The 23517-nt window shown below is 43.6% G+C and overlaps 1 protein-coding gene across 1 annotated transcript in view; it reads left to right on the top strand.

Moving 5' to 3' along the window:
- Positions 1–23517, top strand: part of slc23a2 (solute carrier family 23 member 2) — a 47070-nt gene that overhangs the window by 10565 nt on the left and 12988 nt on the right. Inside the window, exons 5-8 of the mRNA XM_062451278.1 lie at positions 18805–18893; positions 19111–19178; positions 20049–20230; positions 20876–20996. Coding sequence (XP_062307262.1) covers positions 18805–18893; positions 19111–19178; positions 20049–20230; positions 20876–20996 — 460 coding nt within the window. The remainder of the gene's footprint in view (positions 1–18804; positions 18894–19110; positions 19179–20048; positions 20231–20875; positions 20997–23517) is intronic.

The following is a 23517-nucleotide window of genomic DNA, read 5'->3' as shown; positions in this document are numbered from 1 at the left end:
GGTTGCTCTGCAATGTACGCACCAGCATCACAGGCTACCTTTTTATATTGATTTAATTATTTGGCATTTTGTTGGCTAGCTAACTTTGTTTGTTAGCTAGTTAACAGCATACGTTGAACCTTAAAGTTGAGATGAAACTGCATTTTGTGAGTTTTTAACTCCCGTATTGTCATGTACTTCCGAGTGAAACAGCAGCTGGCCTCATCAACAAGGCTAAGGACTCCCAACTGTCACTAACACATTTATTTAAGTACATCTGTCACTTTATTGCACATTGCACAAAACTACCAGTCATATTGCATCTTATTTTATATATGTATAGTATTGTTTAGAATGCTTCTTTGTGAAAACTTACTTGGCGAATAAAGCTGATTATGGACAGACTGTATAACGTTGTGAGGAATTTGATTTGGAAAATGGAGAGTTAACGGATAACATTTTCCGAAACTGGATGAATACTAGCTATTGGGCCCTTAACCACGATATTTTGGGGAAATGGAATAGGGATTGAGGTGGCAAACACCCAAATACACGTCAACATACTACACTGTTGCTAGCAAGCTAACTAAAGAGTAGGGGTGGGCGGTATGAACAGTATAGAAATATATCGTTATGAATTTGGCCTACGATATGAATTGACTATACCATGCTAACTGCGGTAGAGCCTTCCGCAAATAAGATTTGTCACAGTCCCATTCACGGCATAAAATAGCCGCACGTAACTTTAACGCAAATATCGCAAGATACGTAAACATCACAAGCATTCTTCTGCATCCTCATAACCAGAATTGCACAGATGGAGTAGATATAGGGTATCGTTTTCGCGCATTACCGTTCGGTTTTATATGACAAAACGTCTGACATTTACAGAGACAGAAACATGCATCATGGAATTGTGCAGCTATGCAAGCAAAGATGCCACGTTGGTTAGAATTGTGAAATGTTTATTGTTGCCCAACAGAATCGAGTATTCACCAATGTAGTGTAGGGGGTTAAATATTGTCCAAACAACCAAAACGAATTCCCCTATGGTTTAAAGGAAGATGGGAAACTGAACTGCAAATAAATGAAATCAATTACAAGGCAAACATGTTACAATATGAAAGCTTTAAATCTTACCTACTCTACCATGGTCATTGTAAATCAGAGAGAAAGAAAGAGGTGAGCAAGGAGTAGGACAGTAGGACAAGCCAGAACTGAGGAGAAGGTCTCAGGAGATGAAGAATCCACAGAACAATGCATTACAATTCCCTTTATACACAAGACCAACCAATCAGACCACATCTTGAATGGGGTGTGAGGGCCATCAAGTTGAGACCGTCCAGAAACTCCAGACTTTAGCATATGAGAGGTGGGGGCAGGTTTGACACCCAGCCTTACAGTAGCTTAATCATTTGTTATAGCGTGCTCACTACAAATATTGGATCTAGTTTTCTTGGGATCGCATAAGCGTACTGTTGAAAGCTACATAGTAGCTCTTTTTTTTCTATAAAATACATTGACAGCGTGACATTTTGCCACATTTACCTGTTTTACCTTGCCACCATTTCTCATCCAAGTCCGGGTGGAAACGTGAAATATGTTTTTTTATAACACATAATACACTTATTTAGTTTACCGTATTTTCCGGACTAGGCTGGTCCTATGACTTAGTCACGTGCGGCTTATATATACAAATTTGTGCTGTCAAACGATTAAAATATTTAATCGTGATTAATCGCATTAATGTCATAGTTAACTCGCGATTAATCTAATTTTAATGCTCTTATCAACATGGAAAAGTGGATTGGATTGCTTAGTTAGTGCAAATGTTTTTTGTTTTTTTAATTGAAAACAACATAGCAACATTGACTGGCTTTGATGAGGGGGCGAAGAATTCGCATCAGCTGTGTGCTTGGCCATCAAGTGGTATTTCAGACTGGACGTGCTGCGATGATAGCTCAGTTCACAACGACAAAACACACAGATCAATTTGGTCTAGTCAATGGAACCATTTGGCAACTTTTTAAAAGTAACCTTTCCATTCAGAATCTTATTGGCATCCATTTCGGTGTCTCGCGCTCGCTATACACTCAAAACGTAACGTTAGCTTACATTCTCTGCTACTACTCTTTAGCCGGCTCGCAAGCCCAAATAAGTGTGTGCGGCGTGCCTGTTGTTTTGTTTCCGGTCTAGCTAGATCCGGTGTGGTGTTTGTAGTTTTTCTAACGTCAGTAGTCTTTGCAACAGCACGTGAAAAAAACTACAAAGTTTGCTAGGCCAAAAAGAACGTTAATCTCGCGGAAAAAAAATGTACGCCGTTAAAATGGGTTTGCGTTAACGCCGTTAATAACGCGTTAAACGTTAAAACTAATCAAAATATATATAATTCAATGGATTCACTGATATGGAATGAGATCGGGAGCTTGGTGAACTATCTTATGGGTAACTTGCTTCTTGGACTTGCTAGCTTGTTATGTTAATTTAGCCTATTCAGCCTCCCAGGTATGTTCTTTATGCTATTGTGTAGCTGAATTACTTTTAATGTGTTACGTTAACATACCGGACACCTATTCAGCCTGTTTTTCTGTGTGCTATTGTGTATTTGAATAACTTGCCTTTCCAGATTAAATGTCTGTTCTTGGTCTTGAATTTTGTGAAATGGCTACGTGGCTAGCTCCCGAGCCACGTGGCCCGCCTTGCCACAGGTGTGTTATCTGCTTCCTCCTCTCTTGTGGTTCCCACGGTTTCCCACGTCGCTGGACATACTAGTCCACAATCGGCTAAACATCAGGCAGTCTCTCCCGAAAAGTACTGGTACTGGTAGGTTCGGGACAACTCGCTCTGGTCCAGTGTGTTGTCCTCTTGTGGTCTGAAGATGGAGGAGGGTAGTAGGGTAGTCCTTGGTCTCCCTGTGAATGCACGTGATGGCAACAGCGTCAGCCAGGAAAAGGGATTGGGCCAAGTCCGGTCGTATCAAGTTCACCATACTCCCGGAGTCCCACAGTGCCGTGTTGTCCTTCCCATAGGCTCTTACCGGAGTGACAGGGGACGGCGTCTTCTGCATCTCTGTTGCCTCCTCTTCCTCCATCGCCAAATCCTCTCCCTCTCGTTTTCTCCTCTTTTTCTTCACCTTCTTCTCGTAGAAGCTCGCCTTGTCATGCTTGTTCCTCTCGTTCCTCGGGCAGGCTTTCTCCAGGAAGCTAGTCTTCTCCTTGCAGCTTCTTGGCACTTTCTCCACAGCCCAGCATGTCCTCAGTAACCCGCAGGGCCTCCCGGTGACTCCCTCACTGGCTACAGCAGAGGGCATCGAGACGTTGTGGTTTGGACAGGTCCAGGAAATATGTCCGGGCTCAACACAGTCATAACACTTCCTACCGTCTAGGTTCAGGAAAGGGCGTGGTCTTGTGGTCCGGGCTGTAGATGCTCCGCATGGGCTGGGGTGTCGACGTGGTCCTCTGTGTTTCTTTGCTCCTTTGGGCAAAGAGTTGTATCAACTTTCTGTGGTGGCCCGCTGCGCAGGACCTCCAAAGCCACTTGCTGTCCTTCCACTAGTTCCACCAGCTGATCTGCGCTCTGTGGGTTAGCTTGGCTTGCTAACTTTTTTGCCTTGTAATTCGCCGCCTGGTCCCCTGTTAGATCTTGGGGTTCTTCTTTGGCTCTCGACGAAGGCGGTCGCATTTTTCTCTCCTCCCCCCCGTGACCTTCCCTGCTTGGCTGTGTCTTGTGTCTTGTCTTGTCTCAAGATACTCTCTCATCATCACTCTCCGAAACTAGAAGCATGGAATTAATTAGCTGGTCTCTCAATGCTATTGACACCATCTTCTTGAAGAGAAGCTCTGGTTCGGGGGAACCCAACTGTCCGGACGGAACGTTCGCAGCTGGCTACACGATGGACGCGTGGGAGAATTGGCGTGTTGTGTGTCTAGCGGCGCTTTCCATGGAGGACGTTGAAGACATCTTCATATTCGGAACCATGATTACAGGCTTTCTGCTGTTTGGAATAGGCGCTGGCTTTGTATATCGGAAAATCAAGGAAACGGCTGTAGCCATCAAAAGCCCCGTTAGGCTGCCCGATATGATTGATGCGGTGGGCACAGTTGTTGGAGCTCAGTCTGTGAACTTACAACGCAGCATTGATTACAACAGGGATACGTTTGCGGCTCTGCAAAGGAAGATGGAGAACATGGAGACCTTCCTGAAGGGTGGACGTGAAAATTGAGTGCGGCTACTCGTCAAAACAACTACCCCAATCTTATCCACTTTCGGCCCCGTAACCAGCACAGGCCTTGGCCAAGGCCGTCGCTGGAAAACAACTCCCCTGGAGAGCGCTGAAGCGAGACTATCTTGCTCCTCCCTTCCCCTCCCCCACCGACATCTGTGGTTTGGTCTCTGCCCGGGTCATGACCAAGGATGTCTCCTGGCCAACACAATCTGCATAGGGAGAATCGGACTGATTGTGGCCTAGATTGAGGGCGCCAACCCAGACCTACTCACACATTAACTTTCACCTACTGCAGATATCACCACCCCCCCACCCCCATCCAACGCCTTCGCCTTCTTGTTTTCCCCAGGGTGCCTGGCGGGTCTGTGTCCAGCGCCTACCATGGCTGCAGGTCCAGATGCTGCTTGTCTACCCCCCCGTTGCAAGTCACGTGTTATTGTAAATGTTGTTGTGCTTATGTGCTGAGGTTTTTGTCTGTTCCCACACTGTACTCCTCTAGGAGCATTGTCTGGGTGTTGCTTTTTCTCTCCTCCTCTCCTTTCTAGTTGGCGCCGAAAATGGCTGCCTAGGTAGGCTCTCCTGCCAAAGTAAATTCCTTGTCTGTGCAAACTTTCATGGCGAATAAAAACCAATTCTGATTCTGATTCTGATTGATAGGTCTTCTGTGCCTCTCCAGACAAGAACGGTGCCAATAAGCGAGCCCATTGCTCCTGAGGCAATCCCTCTCTGATGGCCGTCCTTTCAAAAGCTTGTAGATAAGCCTCAATGTCGTCCAACTCGGTCAGCTTCAGTATAAACAAACTGGGTTTGGGTTGAGTAGCCGCTGGGCCTGCCATCACTCTGGCATGGGCGGCTGTTAGCCGGCTGAATTCTGCTCGCAGGAGCGCTGTTCCTGCAGCAGCTCCCGATGCATGCTTTGCTGTGCAATGTTGGTTTCCACCAACTGGTCCAGCAATGCTTCCATCATGCCTCGTTTATTCTTTGAGCTTGTTTAGGTTGCCTGCATTCTCCACCATATGTAGCAGGTTAAGGGGTGTGGGGTTTCCACACCATCAAGCTCCGTAACAAACCGGCACACACAGTCCACTTTCAATGCAGATTTATCTTTATTCCGTCACATACCACATCGTTTCCTGTCACATGCAACCACACAATCAATTAACTGCTCAACGAGACACAGCCTGTCTCGTTGAAGCAGGAAGTCCCTACATGCCTCGGGGGTGGATCGAACGGGCTGCCAGATACCTTCCCTCAATCACCACTTCCCTCACCTCTCCCTGCAGTCTGCCACAATATGTAGCGTTTATCCATCCATGTTTTTCCTACTCAGATGCAGATGTTTTCATGAGGATGATGGCATTCTTGTATAGAACAGGTATTTCAGTTTGATACACTTTAGTCTCCCTTTTTGACATTTGTTCCCAATGCAATACTTTGAAAATGAAATAAGGTCCATTCTGAAAATGCGTTAGGGGGCTTATATTTTACAAGAATTTGTTGCATTTGCTGTTGACGATAAAGACGAGTGGGAGATTGGTGGAGTTAATTTAAGTAGCCATTGTCCTGTTTATGAGAGAATCTTTAAAATGTTGCTGGCACTTCTTGTCGAAAAGGTTGCTGACTGCTTCTACACACATTGCTCTTCCTCCTCTCCTCCCTTTCCTCCTCCTTTCTCTTCTCTTCCTCTCCTCCGTCTGGCGAAGCACCATTTGACTTCCACAAAGGATCCTTTGTGGAAGTCAACACACAAATGCACACATACACACGCTCATGCATACACACAAACGTGTGCACAACAATGCACTTCCACTTTTGCTTGTAAGAGGTCGAGTGTCTTCCTGAAGTAAACGCTTCATTTGTAACAACTTGGTACATTTTTGTTTTGTTGCAATTGCCATTTCACCTGCGTTTAGAGCTGTGAGGTGTCCTACATACTGCAGTGTTGAGGTGTTCAGACAGGACTGCCAACTTAGAGTAAAAACCTTAGAGTGATTTGGTGGGGCCAACCAAAATTTTGCTGGCGTTGGATTCTCAGCGTGGTAATACAAGGTGTGGCATGAGTGCGTGTGAACTGGTTGAAATGCGTGTCTCACGGCCAATGCGTGAGAGTTGGCAGCCCTGTTCAGATCTAGATCCTGCAGTGTTGAGGTGTTCAGTCTAGGGTCCTCCATCCTGCAGTGTTCAGGCTGGGATTCTACATACTACATTACATTTATTCATTTAGCAGAAGCTTCTATCCAAAGCGACTTCCAAGAGAGAGCTTTACAAAAAGTGCATAGGTCAATGATCATAAACAACCCAAAACATTGTGGGTAGCCAAAACATGAAGCATACATTGTGAAAAGCAAATAAGTGCCAATGGGAAGAAACATAAGAGCATGTAGTTAAACAAGTTACAATTAAACAACATGAACCTCAAGAAGTGCAAGAGTGTACCTGTAGGAAAGCAATCAACAATAATATAATTCACAGCGAGTGCAAGAAGTTAAATCAGTTACAACTAACCAACAAGAGCAACAAGTCCCTCACTAAGAGTCATTGTGTTCCTGGAGGAAACTAACATCAGGTCCAGCAAGTCATTCCTAAGTACCGTTGTACTCCCGGAACAAGTGCATCTTAAGCTTTTTCTTGAAGGTGGGGAGACAGTCAGTGTCTCTGATGGAGGTGGGGAGGTGATTCCACCATTGGGGGGCCAGTTCTTCCTGTAGCCCTAATGCCCAATCCATTTTTCACATTCATACTACAGGTCACAAGTAACTCCCACACCACAAATGGCCCACATTCGCTCATCAGTGGCGTTATAGGCCACGCCCTTAGTCTACATGATTTTCCCTCAGACCATTAAGTCCAAAATGTCGGAAAATTGGTTTGCAAGCCTTATTGCTCATGGGGAACTAAAAAGTCTCAAGTAACCGCATGACGGATTTTTCTCTACATTGATGATTTGATCATAAAATTACACATTGATATACATGTCTTGAAATGTTGGGATACATTTGACAAGGGATACATCTTTGAGATATATTTTCTACCATGTCAATTTTGAAATAGTTTTTCAATTCTGAGAAGGAATCCACCTTGAATATTTTTTTCAGTTATACTGTTAACTATATATGTAGCTTTAATCATTCTATTGGGGTCATTTAGATTGAGACATTTTCTGAAGCATAAGCATACACAATAGATTAATTAATAAATGAATTTATTAGATAAATTATTAGATAAATTAGATAATTTCAGTGCTGTCAGTTAAACACGTTATTAACGGCGTTAACGCAAACCCATTTTAACGGCGTCAATTTTTTTAATTGCGAGATTAACATTCTTTTTGGCCTAGCAAACGTTTGAGTTTTTTCACATGCTGTTGCAACAACTACTGATGTTAGAAAAACTACAACACCACACCGGATCTAGCTAGACCGGAAACAAAACAACAGGCACACACTTGTTTGGTCTTGTGAGCTGGCTAAAGAGTGGGAGGCTAACGTTTCGTTTTGAGTTCTTCCATTTTCTTAAAGTGCACAACTTGTTAATGATATAAAAGAGTGCAATTGTCTATATCAGCCATTCCCAACTTTTTCGACTTTGCGGCCCACTTGCATAGCTCAAATACTTTTGCGGCCCCCCCCCCCCCAACACATCCGTTCACTTAATTCGCACTTATCACATGTTTAACAACATCACGGGATCCAAACAGTTTGTTTTCACGGCATACTGTTTTTGAGCAATCAAAGAAGATAATCATCAGCGCCACAGTAAGGACACATTGTAAAGAGAGGTAACCTGTGTAACTACAACCATTCCTATAGTTCCAAATAACATAACGTTAAATAGAGAACTGCTATCGGTTATATGCACACGACAGTGATACGTATTTCTGGGCAAAAATAGGCCAGGTCTAGAACTTACGGTGAAGTTACATACCTGACTTTTAATAACCAGAACAGGTTGTTAACCCTTAGCTATTGCTCTTTTAACCCTACACTCAGATTGTGCGGCTTCTCGCTTTTTTTCATTTACCGATAACAGGTTGACCTCACAGAGATCTCTCCTGTTTCCCGATTCCCAGCTAACACAGTTACGTTGCCCTTACGTTGCCGCAACGTCACTCGATGACCAAACATACGTTGCCGCAACGTCTTTGGCGATGTTGCGGGACCGTGCATCTGTGGGACGCCAGAACGTAACCGCAACGTAATCTTGTGACGTTGCCAGTCCGTAACCGCGACGTCGTGGCAACGTTATTTTTCCGACGTTGCCAGTCTGTAACCGCGACCTCCTAGCAACGTAATTTTCCGACGTTGCCAGTCCGTAACCGCGACCTCCTAGCAACGTAATTTTCCGACGTTGCCAGTCTGTAACCGCGACCTCCTAGAAACGTCATTTTCCGACGTTGCCAGTCTGTAACCGCGACCTCCTAGCAACGTCATTTTCCGACGTTGCCAGTCCGTAACCGCAACCTCCTAGCAACGTAATTTTCCGACGTTGCCAGTCTGTAACCGCGACCTCCTAGCAACGTCATTTTCCGACGTTGCCAGTCCGTAACCGCGACCTCCTATCAACGTAATTTTGTGACGTTGCCAGTCCGTAACTGCAACGTTAACTAAGTAACCTATATTTCTCAATTCTACTGCTTATATTGGGGCGGTTCATATGCAGACCTCATTTGCCCAAAATGCTACTTGTTTTTGTATAATAGGCTACATGGTAGCCAACTTTAGGAGGTTTGTGTGATGTGTAGCCTAACTCCAGCTAATCATAAACAAGGCAGCATTTCCATGTAACATTGTCATTTTATTTCAAACAAAGTGCCAAACAGTGAATTAAAATCTTCTGCCAGTCCCCGCTACAGGTCCTGTTTGTTGGCCCTGACAATGAAGCACAAAATAAGTTAGTGTTCTATCAACATAATTGCACGTGTAAAAAGGCGCTATACAAGTCATAAAAAAATCACATCTAAAATAATATACATCATCAAAAACACATGTCACATAGCCATGTGAAAGGTTGGATATGGAAGCTGCAATCATGATTCATTCACCTGGCTTGTTTTGAACGGGCTGCCGGGTTGTGTTTGAATGTCTCCTCTATGAGGAGCTCCACAGCTTTCTCTCCCAGTCCCGTCTTCCACTTCATCACAGCGTCTGGAATTAGAAGTCATGAACTTATTGTCAGCACCAATGTGAACGTTGAACGCTGCGTGTAAGCCATAGTTCATGGCATCTCCAAACACTTACCACTCTCTTTCGCAACTCCAGCACCTTAAGGCGCTCCTCGCTTAAGGCGTCTTAGAGTTCAGCCTGTGTTTGGGCCACCTGTAGGTCCATCACTGGCACTGGCAGTGTGTCTGCCCTGTAGTCGCCTGAATAGGAGAGCCTCTCGCTGGTTCTCCTCCAATGTCTCCATCTTCCGGAGCATAACCTGTAATGTGTCTGTCATTAAAGACAAGTAAAACAAGTTTACAAGAGTTAGCATGATTGGCATACACTGTGGTTCTTCTAGATTAGCTGTAACATTTATGTAAATAAATATTTGCACTTGCCTGGCTGCCAGCTGTTTTCCAGGGCCCCCAATTGGTTCACCTCCACCAGACCAGAGTTGACATCTAGGGGTATGGAATCTGGTGATGCAAAAGTTTTAAGTCATGCTTTTGCTTCAAAACATAGCCTTTAGGTTGCCATGGCTCATACAATTATTGTCACTGTTTTAAACGGTCATTCATTACTTTACCATCATTTCCCAGGGACACAGTGCTAGGCCGTGTGACGGTGGTAGGATAATCTGTACAGAAATGAAAATGGAATGTAGTTTATGTACATAGTTATAGCATATTGATATAAAAGGAGTAGCATTGCGCATGTGATCGTTCGAAAGCAGGGCCCCACATCGTAGCGTCGCACATGTGTGATTCTGAACATTCCAACCGACTGTTTTCCGATAGACAAAAACTATATGACAAACGCTATAGTATGGCTTCAAAATGTACAATTAGTAGGCTAACAAGTAACACTAGCAGGTAGTAGCATTGCTACGAGTATTATGCTAGGTTGCTAGGTAACGGAAGCTAATTAAAGCAACCTAGCTGCCGTTTTGGAAAAATAACTGGTGGAAGCGTCGGAAATATTTAAAACTCACGCATCTAATCTTATCCAAAAAAAGATGTCATGTACAAATTGGAAAAATTAGTGACATGATACTTTTATAGACGCCATTGCTGTGATTAAAACGTGATCAGCCACGCTAGCTCCACAGTCTTTGAAAATTCCGGGCTAAATAAACTATTTTGGGACAAGGTTTTTTAACAGTTTTGAACGTTTATTTTCACTGATTCTTTTGTGGGTGATTTGTGAGAAGCTAAACTTTGAAAACATGTAGGCCTATGCATTTTCAGTATTTCAACATAACTTTCTGGAGGGTTTAACCTCTACTGTACTGTAGCTATCGAAATCCTAACGTAAACAATGTGAATCTGATAGCACATAAACAGGCTAAATGGCCTACATTTCAAACATATACGTATAAGTATGCCCCATCAAATTTCTTAAAATATGTTTATTTCTGTAAAGAAACTCACCTTTGAAGTAGCTAATTTCCAGTTGAAATCCAATGCGTACAAGACGGTGTTGAACCCCTGCAAAATCTCTTCTGAAACCCCAATTTGAGCGATGCGTTGAAATGGGCATGCGCAAAGTTGTTGCTCAGGGGCAGACTGAGGGGCAGGTTTGCTAAGGAAGAATTGTAATATTCTGTGATGACTTGTCTTTGGAAATGAAACTCTTAAGAGTCGCTTACCTTTTGGTCACATTTAACAATTTTGTATCACAAAAATTATTGGAGCACAAATTTGCATTGTGTGTCATACAGCTTTGGTGTGCTATACAAAGAATGTTTGCTTAATCATGTTACACATCACACATTGATTGCTTTTGTACATGTTTATAGTAAAGAATGAAAGACTAAATTATATTCCAGATTCAGTCTTATTTATTAAAGCTATGTTTCTGCATATGAGAAAATTGATGACCAATGACATGCTGGGGCTGAGCTGCACATGAATTACATGCATTGTCTACATTTATACGTGCTGGGTGCAACATTTAATATTGTGTGTGATTGAAATTCATGTAGACTATGGGTACATTGCAAAAGTGTCAGAACTGAGAGCAGTCCAGTGTGATCTCTCCATCTCTGGATAAACCACTATATGCACTCGAGATCCGTTGTCCTGCGACCAAAGAGCGACTTGCTGCAACTTAACCCATGGTACCAAAATTAATGTATCCAGCCGACCAAGGTACAACGTCTCGGCAACGTTGTCCACGGGACCAAAAAATAACGTAACCAGCCGACCAAGGTACGACGTCGCGGCAACGTTGTCCACGGGTCTAAAAATAAGGTAATTAGCCGACCAATGTACAACGTCGCGGCAACGTTGTCCATGGGACCAAAAAATAACGTAACCAGCCGACCAAGGTACAACGTCGCGGCAACGTTGTCCAGGGGACCAAAAAATAACGTAACCAGCCGACCAAGGTACGACGTCGCGGCAACGTTGTCCAGGGGACCAACAAATAACGTAACCAGCCGACCAAGGTACGACGTCGCGGCAACGTTGCCCACGGGTCTAAAAATAACGTTACCAGCCGACCAAGGTACGACGTCGCGGCAACGTTGTCCAGGGGACCAAAAAATAACATAACCAGCCCACCAAGGTACGACGTCGCGGCAACGTTGTCCAGGGGACCAACAAATAACGTAACCAGCCGACCAAGGTACGACGTCGCGGCAACGTTGCCCACGGGTCTAAAAATAATAGGGAACACATTTGACAGACTACCGTAGGGCTACCATCAAATTTATTTGTATCAAATCAAATTGATTTGTATAGCCCTTTTTACACGCAAGCATGTCACAGAGGGCTTCACATACGCCCATAGAACTGCCCCTCAACCAACCTAAACCCTCAAGTAAGACAAGGAAAAACTCCCAGAAAAACTCAACAGGAGAAAAAATGGAAGAAACCTTGGGAGGAGCAATTCAGAGAGGGATCCCCTCCTCCAGAGACGGTTGGTGAGAGAGAGGAGCAGAACACAGGCTAAACATAGTCATACAGTGTCGATGGGTTTTGAAACGATGTAGGACAGGACCGGGAGACTCGCGACCAGGTCCAGCGTTGGCCGACCGACGACCAGGCAGGTGCTGACAATTCAAACCCCCCACACCACAAGGGATGTGTGTGTGGGGGGGACAGAGAGAGGAGAGCAGGGATTAGAGAATGCCAGGAGCAGCTAACAGTTACAGTCATAATAGAATGAGATCCCCACCGGTCAAGTGTGGACTGGTGCAGCAATTTAACAGAGCAAAAAAGGGGTATTTGATGCAGCCCCACACACCAAGACAGCGACAGCCCCCCTCGGTTGGAACATGAAATCTGTTCCAGGGGAAGAGAACTAAGTTATACTTATAGAATAAGGATGGAAACAACCCGTCCCCCGTTGCCTCCAACTAGTAACATACTTACCTTTAACAGTTGTAGAATTGACTAAACAATAACGTTTTTAACCTAATTTGAATGACCTAATTTGAATTTGAATGTCGAAACAGTATCAGACTCCTTAATTGAGACAGGTAATTTGTTCCAGACAAGAGGTGCTCTATATGAGAACACCCTACCTCCAGCTGTTTTTTTCTTAATTTTGGGAACCACCAGATAGCCGGCATCTTGAGATCTAAGTGTCCTTGCGGGGCAATAGGGTGCAAGGAGACCGGAGAGGTACAGAGGTGCCAATCCATGCAGAGATTTGTAGGTTAGTAGTAGAACTTTGAAGTCAGCTCTGGCTTGGATAGGGAGCCAGTGTAGAGAGACAAGAGTAGATGTTATGTGATCAAACTTTCTTGTTCTGGTCAATAGTCTAGCAGCAGAATTTTGCACCCGCTGTAAATTTTTTAGGTGGGTAATTGGGAGGCCAGAGAACAACACATTGCAATAGTCCAATCGGGACGTAACAAATGCATGTATTAGTTTTTCAGCATCATCCTTTGAGAGAAATTTTCGTATTTTGGCAATATTACGTAGATGGAAAAATGCAGTTCTGGTAATTTGCTTAATATGGTACTCAAACGAAAGGTCTGGGTCCATTGTGACTCCTACATTTTTTACCAGCTGGCTTTGAGAGACTTTGACGCCATCTAGGTCTAAGGTCAGATTGGAAAAATTATTTCTATATTTTTTAGGACCGAAAATTTGAACCTCGGTTTTATCCGAATTTAGAAGAAGGAAATTTGCAGTCATCCAAGCTCTCAACCTAGAAACACATTTTTCCATAGCATGTGGAAATTCTCCAGACTTTATAGACATATATAGCTGAGTATCATCTGCATAACAGTGAAAATTTACCCCAGAGCTTCTAATTAGGTTTCCTAAAGGCAGCATATAGAGTGAAAATAACAGAGGGCCTAGAACTGAACCCTGTGGTACTCCGTATTTTACAGTGGAGCTCCTGGATGAGCAGCCATCATAGTGGACATATTGTGATCTATCAGATAGATACGATCTAAACCACTGAAGTGACGTACCAGAAATCCCAACATAGTTCTCCATATGTTCCAAGAGAATCTCATGATCCACCGTGTCAAAAGCTGCACTTAGGTCTAGAAGAACCAGGACAGAGATAGAACCCGCGTCAGAGGCTAACAGTAGATCATTGACTACCTTGTCTAATGCAGTTTCAGTGCTGTGGTGGAGACGAAATCCAGACTGGAGAGGTTCATAAAGCTGATTTGAGGAGAGGTGCTCAGTGAGCTGTTGTGCCACAGCCTTTTCTAAAATTTTGGAGAGAAATGGCAAATTTGAAATTGGCCTGTAGTTGCTAAGACAACCTGGATCCAGGTTTGTTTTTTTAAGAAGGGGCTTAATAATAGCTTGTTTGAAATCGTTGGGGACTTGGCCAATTACAATAGATTCATTAATAATACTAAGCATGGGTGGTCCAATAATAGGGAGAAGTTCCCTACAGAGTTTGGCAGGGAGGGGATCGAGAAGGCAGCTAGTGGGTTTCGAGGAGTCTATCAGCTCGATGAACGCTTCCATAGAAATAGGGTTAAAGTGAGTGAGAGCCTCAACATGCAGCATGCTTGGTATAGGGGAAAGTTCAGTGTTGATGGCCACTCCTCCAGGACTAGTCTGTAGTTTGTCCCTTATTGCAAAGATTTTTTGGTCAAAGAAATCTAAGAAATCATTGGGAGAGAGATCTGAACTAACACAGTGTACTTTTCTTAGTGAGTTTTGCAACAGTATCAAATAGGAACTTAGTCCATCAAGTAGCAGGTTTCAAACTGCTGAGAGCGGATCGTGACCCGGTGCTCTCTGGCAAAACGAAAGGCGATGGTATTTGTTTTTACATTAACAGTGGCTGGTGTGAAGATGTGACAGTGATTCTGCAGCACTGTTCTCCTGATCTGGAATCATTTTTTATTAACTGTAGATCTTTTTACTTGCCACGAGAGTTTGCATCATTCATTCTGGTTGGCGTCTACATGCCTCCGCAGGCTAGCGTCAACGAGGCTCAACGTGTGCTCGCCAGCCAGATACTGAGTGTGGAGCATGAAAATCCGGATTCCTTGGTTATTGTGCTAGGCGACTTTAACAAAGGCAATCTCACTCAAGAACTCCCAAAATATAGACAATTCATCAAATGCCCTACCAGAGAAGGAAACACCTTGGATCACTGCTACTCTACAATCAGCAAAGCATACCATGCGGTCACCCGAGCAGCACTGGGTCACTCTGCCCACGCCATGGTCCACCTGATTCCTGCATACAGGCAGAAGCTAAAGCGCTGTAAGCCTGCTGTGAGGACATCAAAACAGTGGACCAGTGAAGCTATGGAGGATCTGCGGGCGTGCTTGGACTGCACTGACTGGGACATGTTCACGACTGCTACCAATAGTCTGGATGAGCTCACAGAGGCTGTGACATCATACATCAGCTTCTGTGAGGACTGCTGTATACCAACACGCACCAGGGTAAGCTACAACAACGACAAACCCTGGTTTACAGCTAAACTCAGAAGGTTGAGGTCAGAGAAAGAGGCCGCGTTTAGGAGTGGGGACAAAGACAGTTTCAAGGAGTCGAAGAACAGGTTTAGCAAGGCAGTGAGGGAGGCTAAACGACTGTACTCAGAGAGACTAAAACACCAATTCTCTGCAAACGACTCTGCTTCTGTCTGGAGAGGGCTCAGGCAGATTACCAACTACAAGCCCAGAGCCCCCCACTCCACTAACGACTCCCGCCTGGCCAACGACCTGAATGAGTTCTACTGCAGATTTGAAAGACAATTGGACAGTCCTGAACTACCCCTTCCCACCCAGGAGGTCTCCCACCTCCCCCCCTCTACAGTGACGACTCTCTCCATTCAGGAGGGTGAAGTTAACAGACTTTTCAAGAGGTAGAATCCCCGCAAAGCAGCTGGGCCGGACTCTGTCTCTCCAGCCACCCTCAAGCACTGCGCTGACCAGCTGTCTCCGGTGTTTACCTACATCTTTAACACCTCCCTTGAGACATGCCATGTGCCAGCCTGTCTCAAGTCCTCCACCATCATCCCTGTGCCCAAAAAGCTAAGGCCAACAGGACATAATGACTACAGACCCGTTGCCCTGACCTCTGTGGTAATGAAGTCTTTCGAGCGCCTGGTGCTGGCACACCTTAAATCCATCACTGACCCCTGCAGTTTGCCTACAGAGCCAACAGGTCTGTGGACGATGCAGTTAACATGGCCCTCCACTTCACCCTACAGCACCTGGACTCCCCAGCATCCTATGCCAGGATCCTGTTTGTGGACTTCAGCTCTGCCTTCAATACCATCATCCCCGCCCTGCTTCAGGACAAGCTCTCCCAGCTGAACGATTCCAGTCTGCCTGATTCCACCTGCAGGTGGATCACAGACTTCCTGTCTGACAGGAAGCAGTGCGTTAAGCTGGGAACACAAGTCTCTGACTCCCGGTCCATCAGCACCGGATCACCTCAGGGCTGCGTCTTTTCTCCTCTGCTCTTCTCCCTGTACACCAACAGTTGCACCTCCAGTCATCCTTCCGTCAAACTCCTGAAGTTTGCGGACGACACCACCCTTATTGGGCTCATCTCTGGTGGAGATGAGTCTGATTATAGGTGGGAAGCGGCCAACCTGGTGACCTGGTGCAGCCAGAACAACTTACAGCGCAATGCTCTTAAGACAGTGGAGATGGTTGTGGACTTCAGGAGGAACACAGCCCCACTCACCCCCATCACCCTGTGTGACTCCCCAGTCAACACTGTGGAGTCCTTCCGCTTCCTGGGCACTAGCCTCTCCCAGGACCTCAAGTGGGAACTGAACATCAGCTCCCTCATCAAGAAAGCACAACAGAGGATGTACTTCCTTCGGCAGCTGAAGAAGTTCAACCTGCCAAAGCCAATGATGGTGCACTTCTACTCAGCCATCATTGAGTCCATCCTCACCTCCTCCATCACCGTCTGGTACGCTGCTGCCACTGCCAAGGACAAGAGCAGACTGCAGCGTATCATCCGCACTGCTGAGAAGGTGATTGGCTGCAATCTGCCTACCCTCGAGGACCTGCACAACTTGAGGACCCTGAGGCGAGTGAGGAAGATTGTGGCCAACTCCTCCCACCCTGGACACTCCCTGTTTCAGTCACTCCCCTCCGGCAGAAGGCTGCGGTCCATCAGGACCAATACCTCACGCCACAAAAACAGTTTCTTCCCTTCCGCTGTTGGCCTCTTCAACAAGGCCAAGGGACCACACTGACTCTAAGGACTTCTTGCTTAAAACACACTGCTTTTTGCACTGCATTACAAAATGGTATCTTGTACATTTGTATTTTTTGTAATATTTGTATTTTTGTATTTTTATATTGTAATTTACGGCAACTTATATTTTATTTTATTGTATATTTAATTCTATTCTAATCCCACTTAGTACTGCTAGTTTATGTACCCTTAGTATAGATAGTCCACATATTTAAATTTTAGGTATATGTTTATTGTATGCACCTTCCTGCCAAAGCAAATTCCTTGTCTGTGCAAACTTTCATGGCGAATAAATCTGATTCTGATTCTGATCAACCATCAACGAACCATCAACGTGCCAAGCTTAACTATTGGCGTTTCGGTCATGATGAATTAAAGGCAAAATGTCATTTAAAAAGTCCTACACATTTTTATCATTTACCAACAGTATTATTAAATATTTTTCTATTTATTCATATTTTTGTTTTCAGTGATTTGGCGGCCCACCTGCATTACCCTCGCGGATCATTAGTGAGCCACGGCCCAAAGGTTGGGAATCGCTGGTCGCCATCAGAGTGGTTACATACAACAAAATATAGACCTAAGTGGGGAAAAAAAAACAATTTCTATGGGGCGACCTTTGAATGGAATTGCCCTGAATATAGTTATGTTAACAATGCGTACTACACAAGTTCACTCTAACATCAGCAAGCCAGCATACAGCCCTCTATCTGTACGACATGCTCACCTCAAATAAACTTTTGATGTTCACTTCTAATAAATGACATACTCACCTTAATCTAGAATGTACACTAAATTTAAGGCATATTTACTGAAGGCATATTTATCGACCTGTCATATAAAATAGAAGACGTGGAACTAAAGCCAACAATCAAAAGTGGATACTTTATAGAATTTTATGTTTACATGCTAATGCACACTACACAAGTTCGCTCTAACATCAGCAAGCTAACATACAGCCCTCTATGAACGACATGCTCACTTAAAATAAACAACACTTTCACTTCTAAAAAAGATATGTTTACCTTGTAAAATCTAGAACATACACTCAATTTAAGGCATACTTACCAACCTATAATGTAACACGTGGAACTTAATTCAGCGTTATAGCCGACGCCATCCTCTTCCAATTAGTATCCTTCGAGTCAGGGGTTGTCAAACATTTTGGGGCCAGGGACCCCTTACAGGGGATAACATTTTCCAAGGACCCCCCATAATCATAACACCCATTCAGCATACCCGTTGTGCTCTTAAATGGACACAATATGCTTGTTTTATTGGTGCAAATGGTCCCCATCTGTAGATTATTTGATATTTTTTCACTTTTTAATGATGCAGCACAATTGATGTCAAATTATTTTGCGGACCCCCTGGCTATGTTTTGCGGACCCCACATTGAGAACCACTGCAATAAGTATCCTCCTTATTTTTGCATTAAGTACCCATCATGCAACACATCTGTAACCTTTTAGGCATGTTTTTTCTTTTGGAAACGAGAAGTGCTCATCCAAACAACCTCAAACGTGGCACCACACTTCCTTCATTCAATGTTTTTTTTTTTAAAACACTATAAAACATGCGTGCACACACACACACAGATTCCTAGAATTGTACTATAGATGCTGCTGCCTAGGGATTGAAGAGATATAACCTCTGTGATAAACTTGTTGAGCTGATAATACTCTTGTGTTCCCGTGTGTGTACTAATGTGTTTATGCAAATATACTGATGTGTTTATTCTGATAATGTGTGTATGTGCTGGTGTGTGTTAATATTCAGATCTTTGTGTGTTTTTTAGGTTGCCCCTGTTCCAGGCCAGTGCATTTGCTTTTCTCGCCCCAGCCAGAGCCATTCTGTCTCTGGAGAAGTGGAAGTGCAACACTACAGGTATACACATGCACACATACGCATACACACACACAAATAGGCAAGATGTTTGACAGCTGAAATTTCTGGGGAATATTTTGGTCTCCTGGTGAAATGAGCTAACATTTTCTCAGCTTAAAAAGGTATTTACCCGGTTATGAATGTGGTTATCAGGTTTGGTGCCAGTATATGTATGTATGTGTGTGTGTGTGTGTAATGCCTCCATGTTTCTGTGCAGTGGTCCCCATGCTGAACAGCACAGAGCTTCTAAACACCGAAGAAATCTGGCACCCCCGGATACGAGAGGTGAGTAGGATAAGGAAGGCACGGACAGGAGGGGGCAGAACGGGAGGGGGCTCAATGGGGAAGGATAGAAAGGACTTTGGCTTGTGTGTGTGTGTGTGTGTGTGATGTGTGTGACGAGCTTTCAAATTGGATAGAGTAACTAAGTTTGTGAATCATGTCATAATTAAACTGAATCATCATGCATATAATTAGAGAGCAGGACATCATTGAATAATAGGATGAAGTAGGGCTGGGCGATATATCGAATATTAGCGATAATATTGCAATAATTTTGACGACGATGTATAATTGGAACATATCGTGAACATCGAATATACAACCTTTTTTTTCTGGTCCTTGTGTTGCTTGTGTTTTAAGATCACCGTCTGGCTCCTCTGTGTTCACAGACACACAGACACACACACACAGACACATGGACACTGAACTGAAAATTGCACTCGCACAGGCACTCTCTTTTGCTCTCTTTTTGTCCTGTCACATAAGGACCTCTGCATGAATTGTTCCATGTGAGGTCCATTTTGTCAAGTACCATGTTATGGCAACTGCTTAAATTTGCACTACACATTTTGTACTTTGTAACAATCGTTGTTCTATCTAAATAGTTTTTGTTGTTTTCTAAAGGAGGCAAAAGAAAATCATGTTTTTTAATTATTTAAATGCAAACATATCGAGATATATATCGAATATCGTAAATATATTTTAAAAAATATATATATCGCCCAGCCCTAGGAGGAAGAGGGAGGGCTAGAAAGGGAGGAGCGTGAGAGGAGGAGGGCAAGAGAGAGTGAAGGAGATGGAGGGCAAAGTGGAAGAGGGGGAGAGGAAGGAAAAATGCAAACAAAAATATTAACTGCCCCGCCCTCCTCCCAGATCCAGGGGGCCATCATTGTGTCCTCCCTGATAGAGGTATGCATAGGCGCACTGGGGCTCCCAGGGTTGCTGCTACAGTACATCGGGCCCCTGACCATCACTCCCACCGTGGCCCTCATCGGGCTCTCTGGCTTCCAGCCTGCAGGGGAGCGCGCCGGCAAGCACTGGGGCATCGCCATGATGTACGCATGCACACACCACACACATACATATACACACAAAAGTATTGGGAGCGACATACATTTTGTGTTTGCAAAGCTTGCTGGGCCTTGGCATCAAATGACTGCTAACATATTTCAGTAAGTCATATCATCAGAACAGGGGAAAGTGTGAACTAGTTCTAGCCAGGTGAAATCTATCATTCTGATTGGATTTTAAGAGCAGATTGACTGCTGTAAAAGAGGGGACTATTTGCATATATTGAAAATGTTCGCCCCCAGAAAGCTTAAAGAAATATGAAATGTGCCTTATTGTATTCCAGTATTCTATAGAAACATCTGAAAACTCAAATACTGAACAAGCAAAACACAATATTTGTCATTGCCAAAACTTATGGCCACGACTGTATCACACACACACCTCTCACGTACATCACATGCACAGACTGCACACTTGCACACACTCATAAACACACTTTGTAACCTCACATACTTTCAACTCTGGAATTATTGGCAGCCCTGACAAAGATGAATAAAAAGTGTTAAAAAAAAATGTCACGTTGATTTTTGAATTTGAACAATCCAGCCTTCAATTGAAGTACATTTATTTAGAGAGCTAAAAAATCTGTCAATATAATTATTTCTTAATGACTCTTTTCATCCCCCCAGGACTATCTTCTTGGTGCTACTGTTCTCCCAATATGCCAGGAATGTGCAGCTCCCTCTGCCCGTGTACAAGGCTAAGAAAGGCTGGACCTCCTATAGGCTGCAGCTGTTCAAGATGTTCCCCGTAAGATTTACGCATATTCACACACATATACACATTTAATCTGACATTTTACATTTACCATAATGCAACTTACTGTACCACAACACATTGTAAAAGTATTTTTGGCTTGAGCCTTAGTGCACCTTTAAATTTCAGAGGGAGTAAAGCAGCATTCATGTTCGCATTGGACCACTGGGGGGTACAATTGTCATGTGGTTTTTGGAAGGCTCCAACCATTACAATTCTTAAAATATAGCTGCAAGCAGCGATGCGGGTTCCTCCGCAAAATGGCAAAATATTATAAAAATGTACATTGTAGAAGGTCAAGAGTTGTACAACAAGAGAGCAAAACTACTTCATGTTTAGCCAACAACAATAGGCTGAATGGGGATTTGAACTCATGAGCATAATCATGAATGCTCTCTGAATGAAATGGTAGAGAACCTCAATGATGCACTATTATCTGTGTTAGACTCTGTTGCACCACTGAAAACCAAAAAGAAGACCACAAGCAGAACCTCCCCATGGCTGAGAAATAAAAATGTTAGTGAAACGAAAAGAAAATGCCACGCAGCAGAGAGAAAATGGAGGAAAACAAAGATCACTATCCACTACAATATCTACAAAGATACACTAACCACCTATAACAAAACCATCTGTCTAGCAAGGGAAAAATATTTTTCCAACATTATTACAGAAAATGCCAGAGTTCTCTTCTCCACCATTGACCAGCTGCTAAACACTGTCCCTGCCCCCCCATCCATCCTCAGCAGTTAAATGTGAAGAGCTTGCCTTGTTCTTCAAGAACAAAATAACTTCGATCAGAGCTAGTATCATTACTAGTGGAGGTGAAACTGACATCAGTAGACCCAGCAAAATAACCATGAGCACATTTACATGTATCACACTAAGTGAACTTTCGAAAATCATCAGCCAATGTAACTCCACAACCTCAGATATTGATCCTATACCCACAACATTCTTTAAGCGAGTGTTTGATAGTGTCTCAGGTCCGGTGCTAGAGATTATAAACACATCCCTTAAAACCGGCGTCTTCCCAGATGCCTTCAAAACAGCTGTTGTAAAGCCCCTATTAAAGAAACCCAAATTGGATAACAGTATACTTGCAAATTACATAGCAATATCAAACCTTCCATTTATTAGTATAGTACTGGAAAAGATAGTATTAGTCCAATTAAATTATTTTCTTGAAGAAAATAACATCCTGGAAGTCTCGCAGTCAGGTTTCAGGAAATATCACAGTACTGAAAGTACTTTTTTTTCTTTATGTCGCCGAGTGGTAACATATAATCAAAGAACATAACATAGATTTCCATAGCTATTCGGATGACACACAACTATATATATCCACTGAAACCAACGATGCAACAGCCATAAATTCCATTATCAACTGCTTGTCAGCAATAAACAAATGGATGAATGATAACTTTCTTAAATTAAATAAAGACAAAACTGAAGTCCTACTATGTGGCCCCAAATCCAAAAGAGAGATGCTAACTAAGAATCTAGGAGGTTTAACCCCATGGCTTAAACCAGAGGTGACAAGTCTTGGTGTAATCCTGGACTCAGATTTGAATTTCAACTCTCACATTAATAGAGTGACCAAAATAGCTTTCTTTCACCTGAGGAATATAGCGAAGGTACGAGCATTCATAAACCAATATGATGCAGAGAAGTTAATTCATGCTTTTATATCCAGCCGGCTGGACTACTGTAACGCACTTTTCGCTGGTCTTCCCAGGAAAACCACTGAAAGACTACAGCTCATTCAAAAGTATGCAGCTAGATTATTAACCAAAACTAAAAGGAGAGAACACATTAGTCCTGTCCTGTCTACTTTACACTGGCTCCCTGTTACCTTCAGAATTGACTTTAAAGGTTTTTGGATGCTTTTATATAGGCCTTAGTGGTCCCCTAATACTGTATCAGAAGTCTCTTTCCCGAAATTCAGCCTTGGTGCAGAATTATAGCCACTACTAGCAGTCCCACAAGGAGCTTTCCTCAGAACACGCTGTTTTGGTGTCTGTAGCTTTAAATGCTAATGAGGAGCGGAGGGGCGGCACCATGCGCTAATGTTTACAATGGATGTATCGCAATGACTGTAACCCCGTTGCTGTAAGATGCCTCGAATTTGCCCATTCTCATCTGATAACCCTGGTTTGCAGAGGTACACACTCAGTCATTTCAATGAGGGGAAAGGCGGATATCGCGCACGCCATAACACCAACAGCAGAACGGTTATCCTAACAAAGAAGTGTACAACGATCACGTTACAGCATGTGTATTCAAACACATACTTGATGCTATCTACCTTTCCATTAGCGACAGTAACTCAGCTGTTTGCTGCAGAGCTAATGTTACAGCCACATTCTAAGGGTAGCAAGCTAGGTAACCATATACAGTAAAGCTACAAAATCATATAGCGTTAGTTAACTTACTTGTCCGAGGTTAGTAGCTGGACGAAGGAGAGTTAGTACTGATCCAGAATATAATTTCAGCAAGGACAGTTTTGTATTAGCTC

Source organism: Osmerus eperlanus, chromosome 25 (genome assembly GCF_963692335.1).
Source record: "Osmerus eperlanus chromosome 25, fOsmEpe2.1, whole genome shotgun sequence".
NCBI lineage: Eukaryota > Metazoa > Chordata > Actinopteri > Osmeriformes > Osmeridae > Osmerus > Osmerus eperlanus.
Note: the sequence above shows the minus strand (reverse complement) of the source record. Positions and strands in the feature narration are given on the sequence as shown.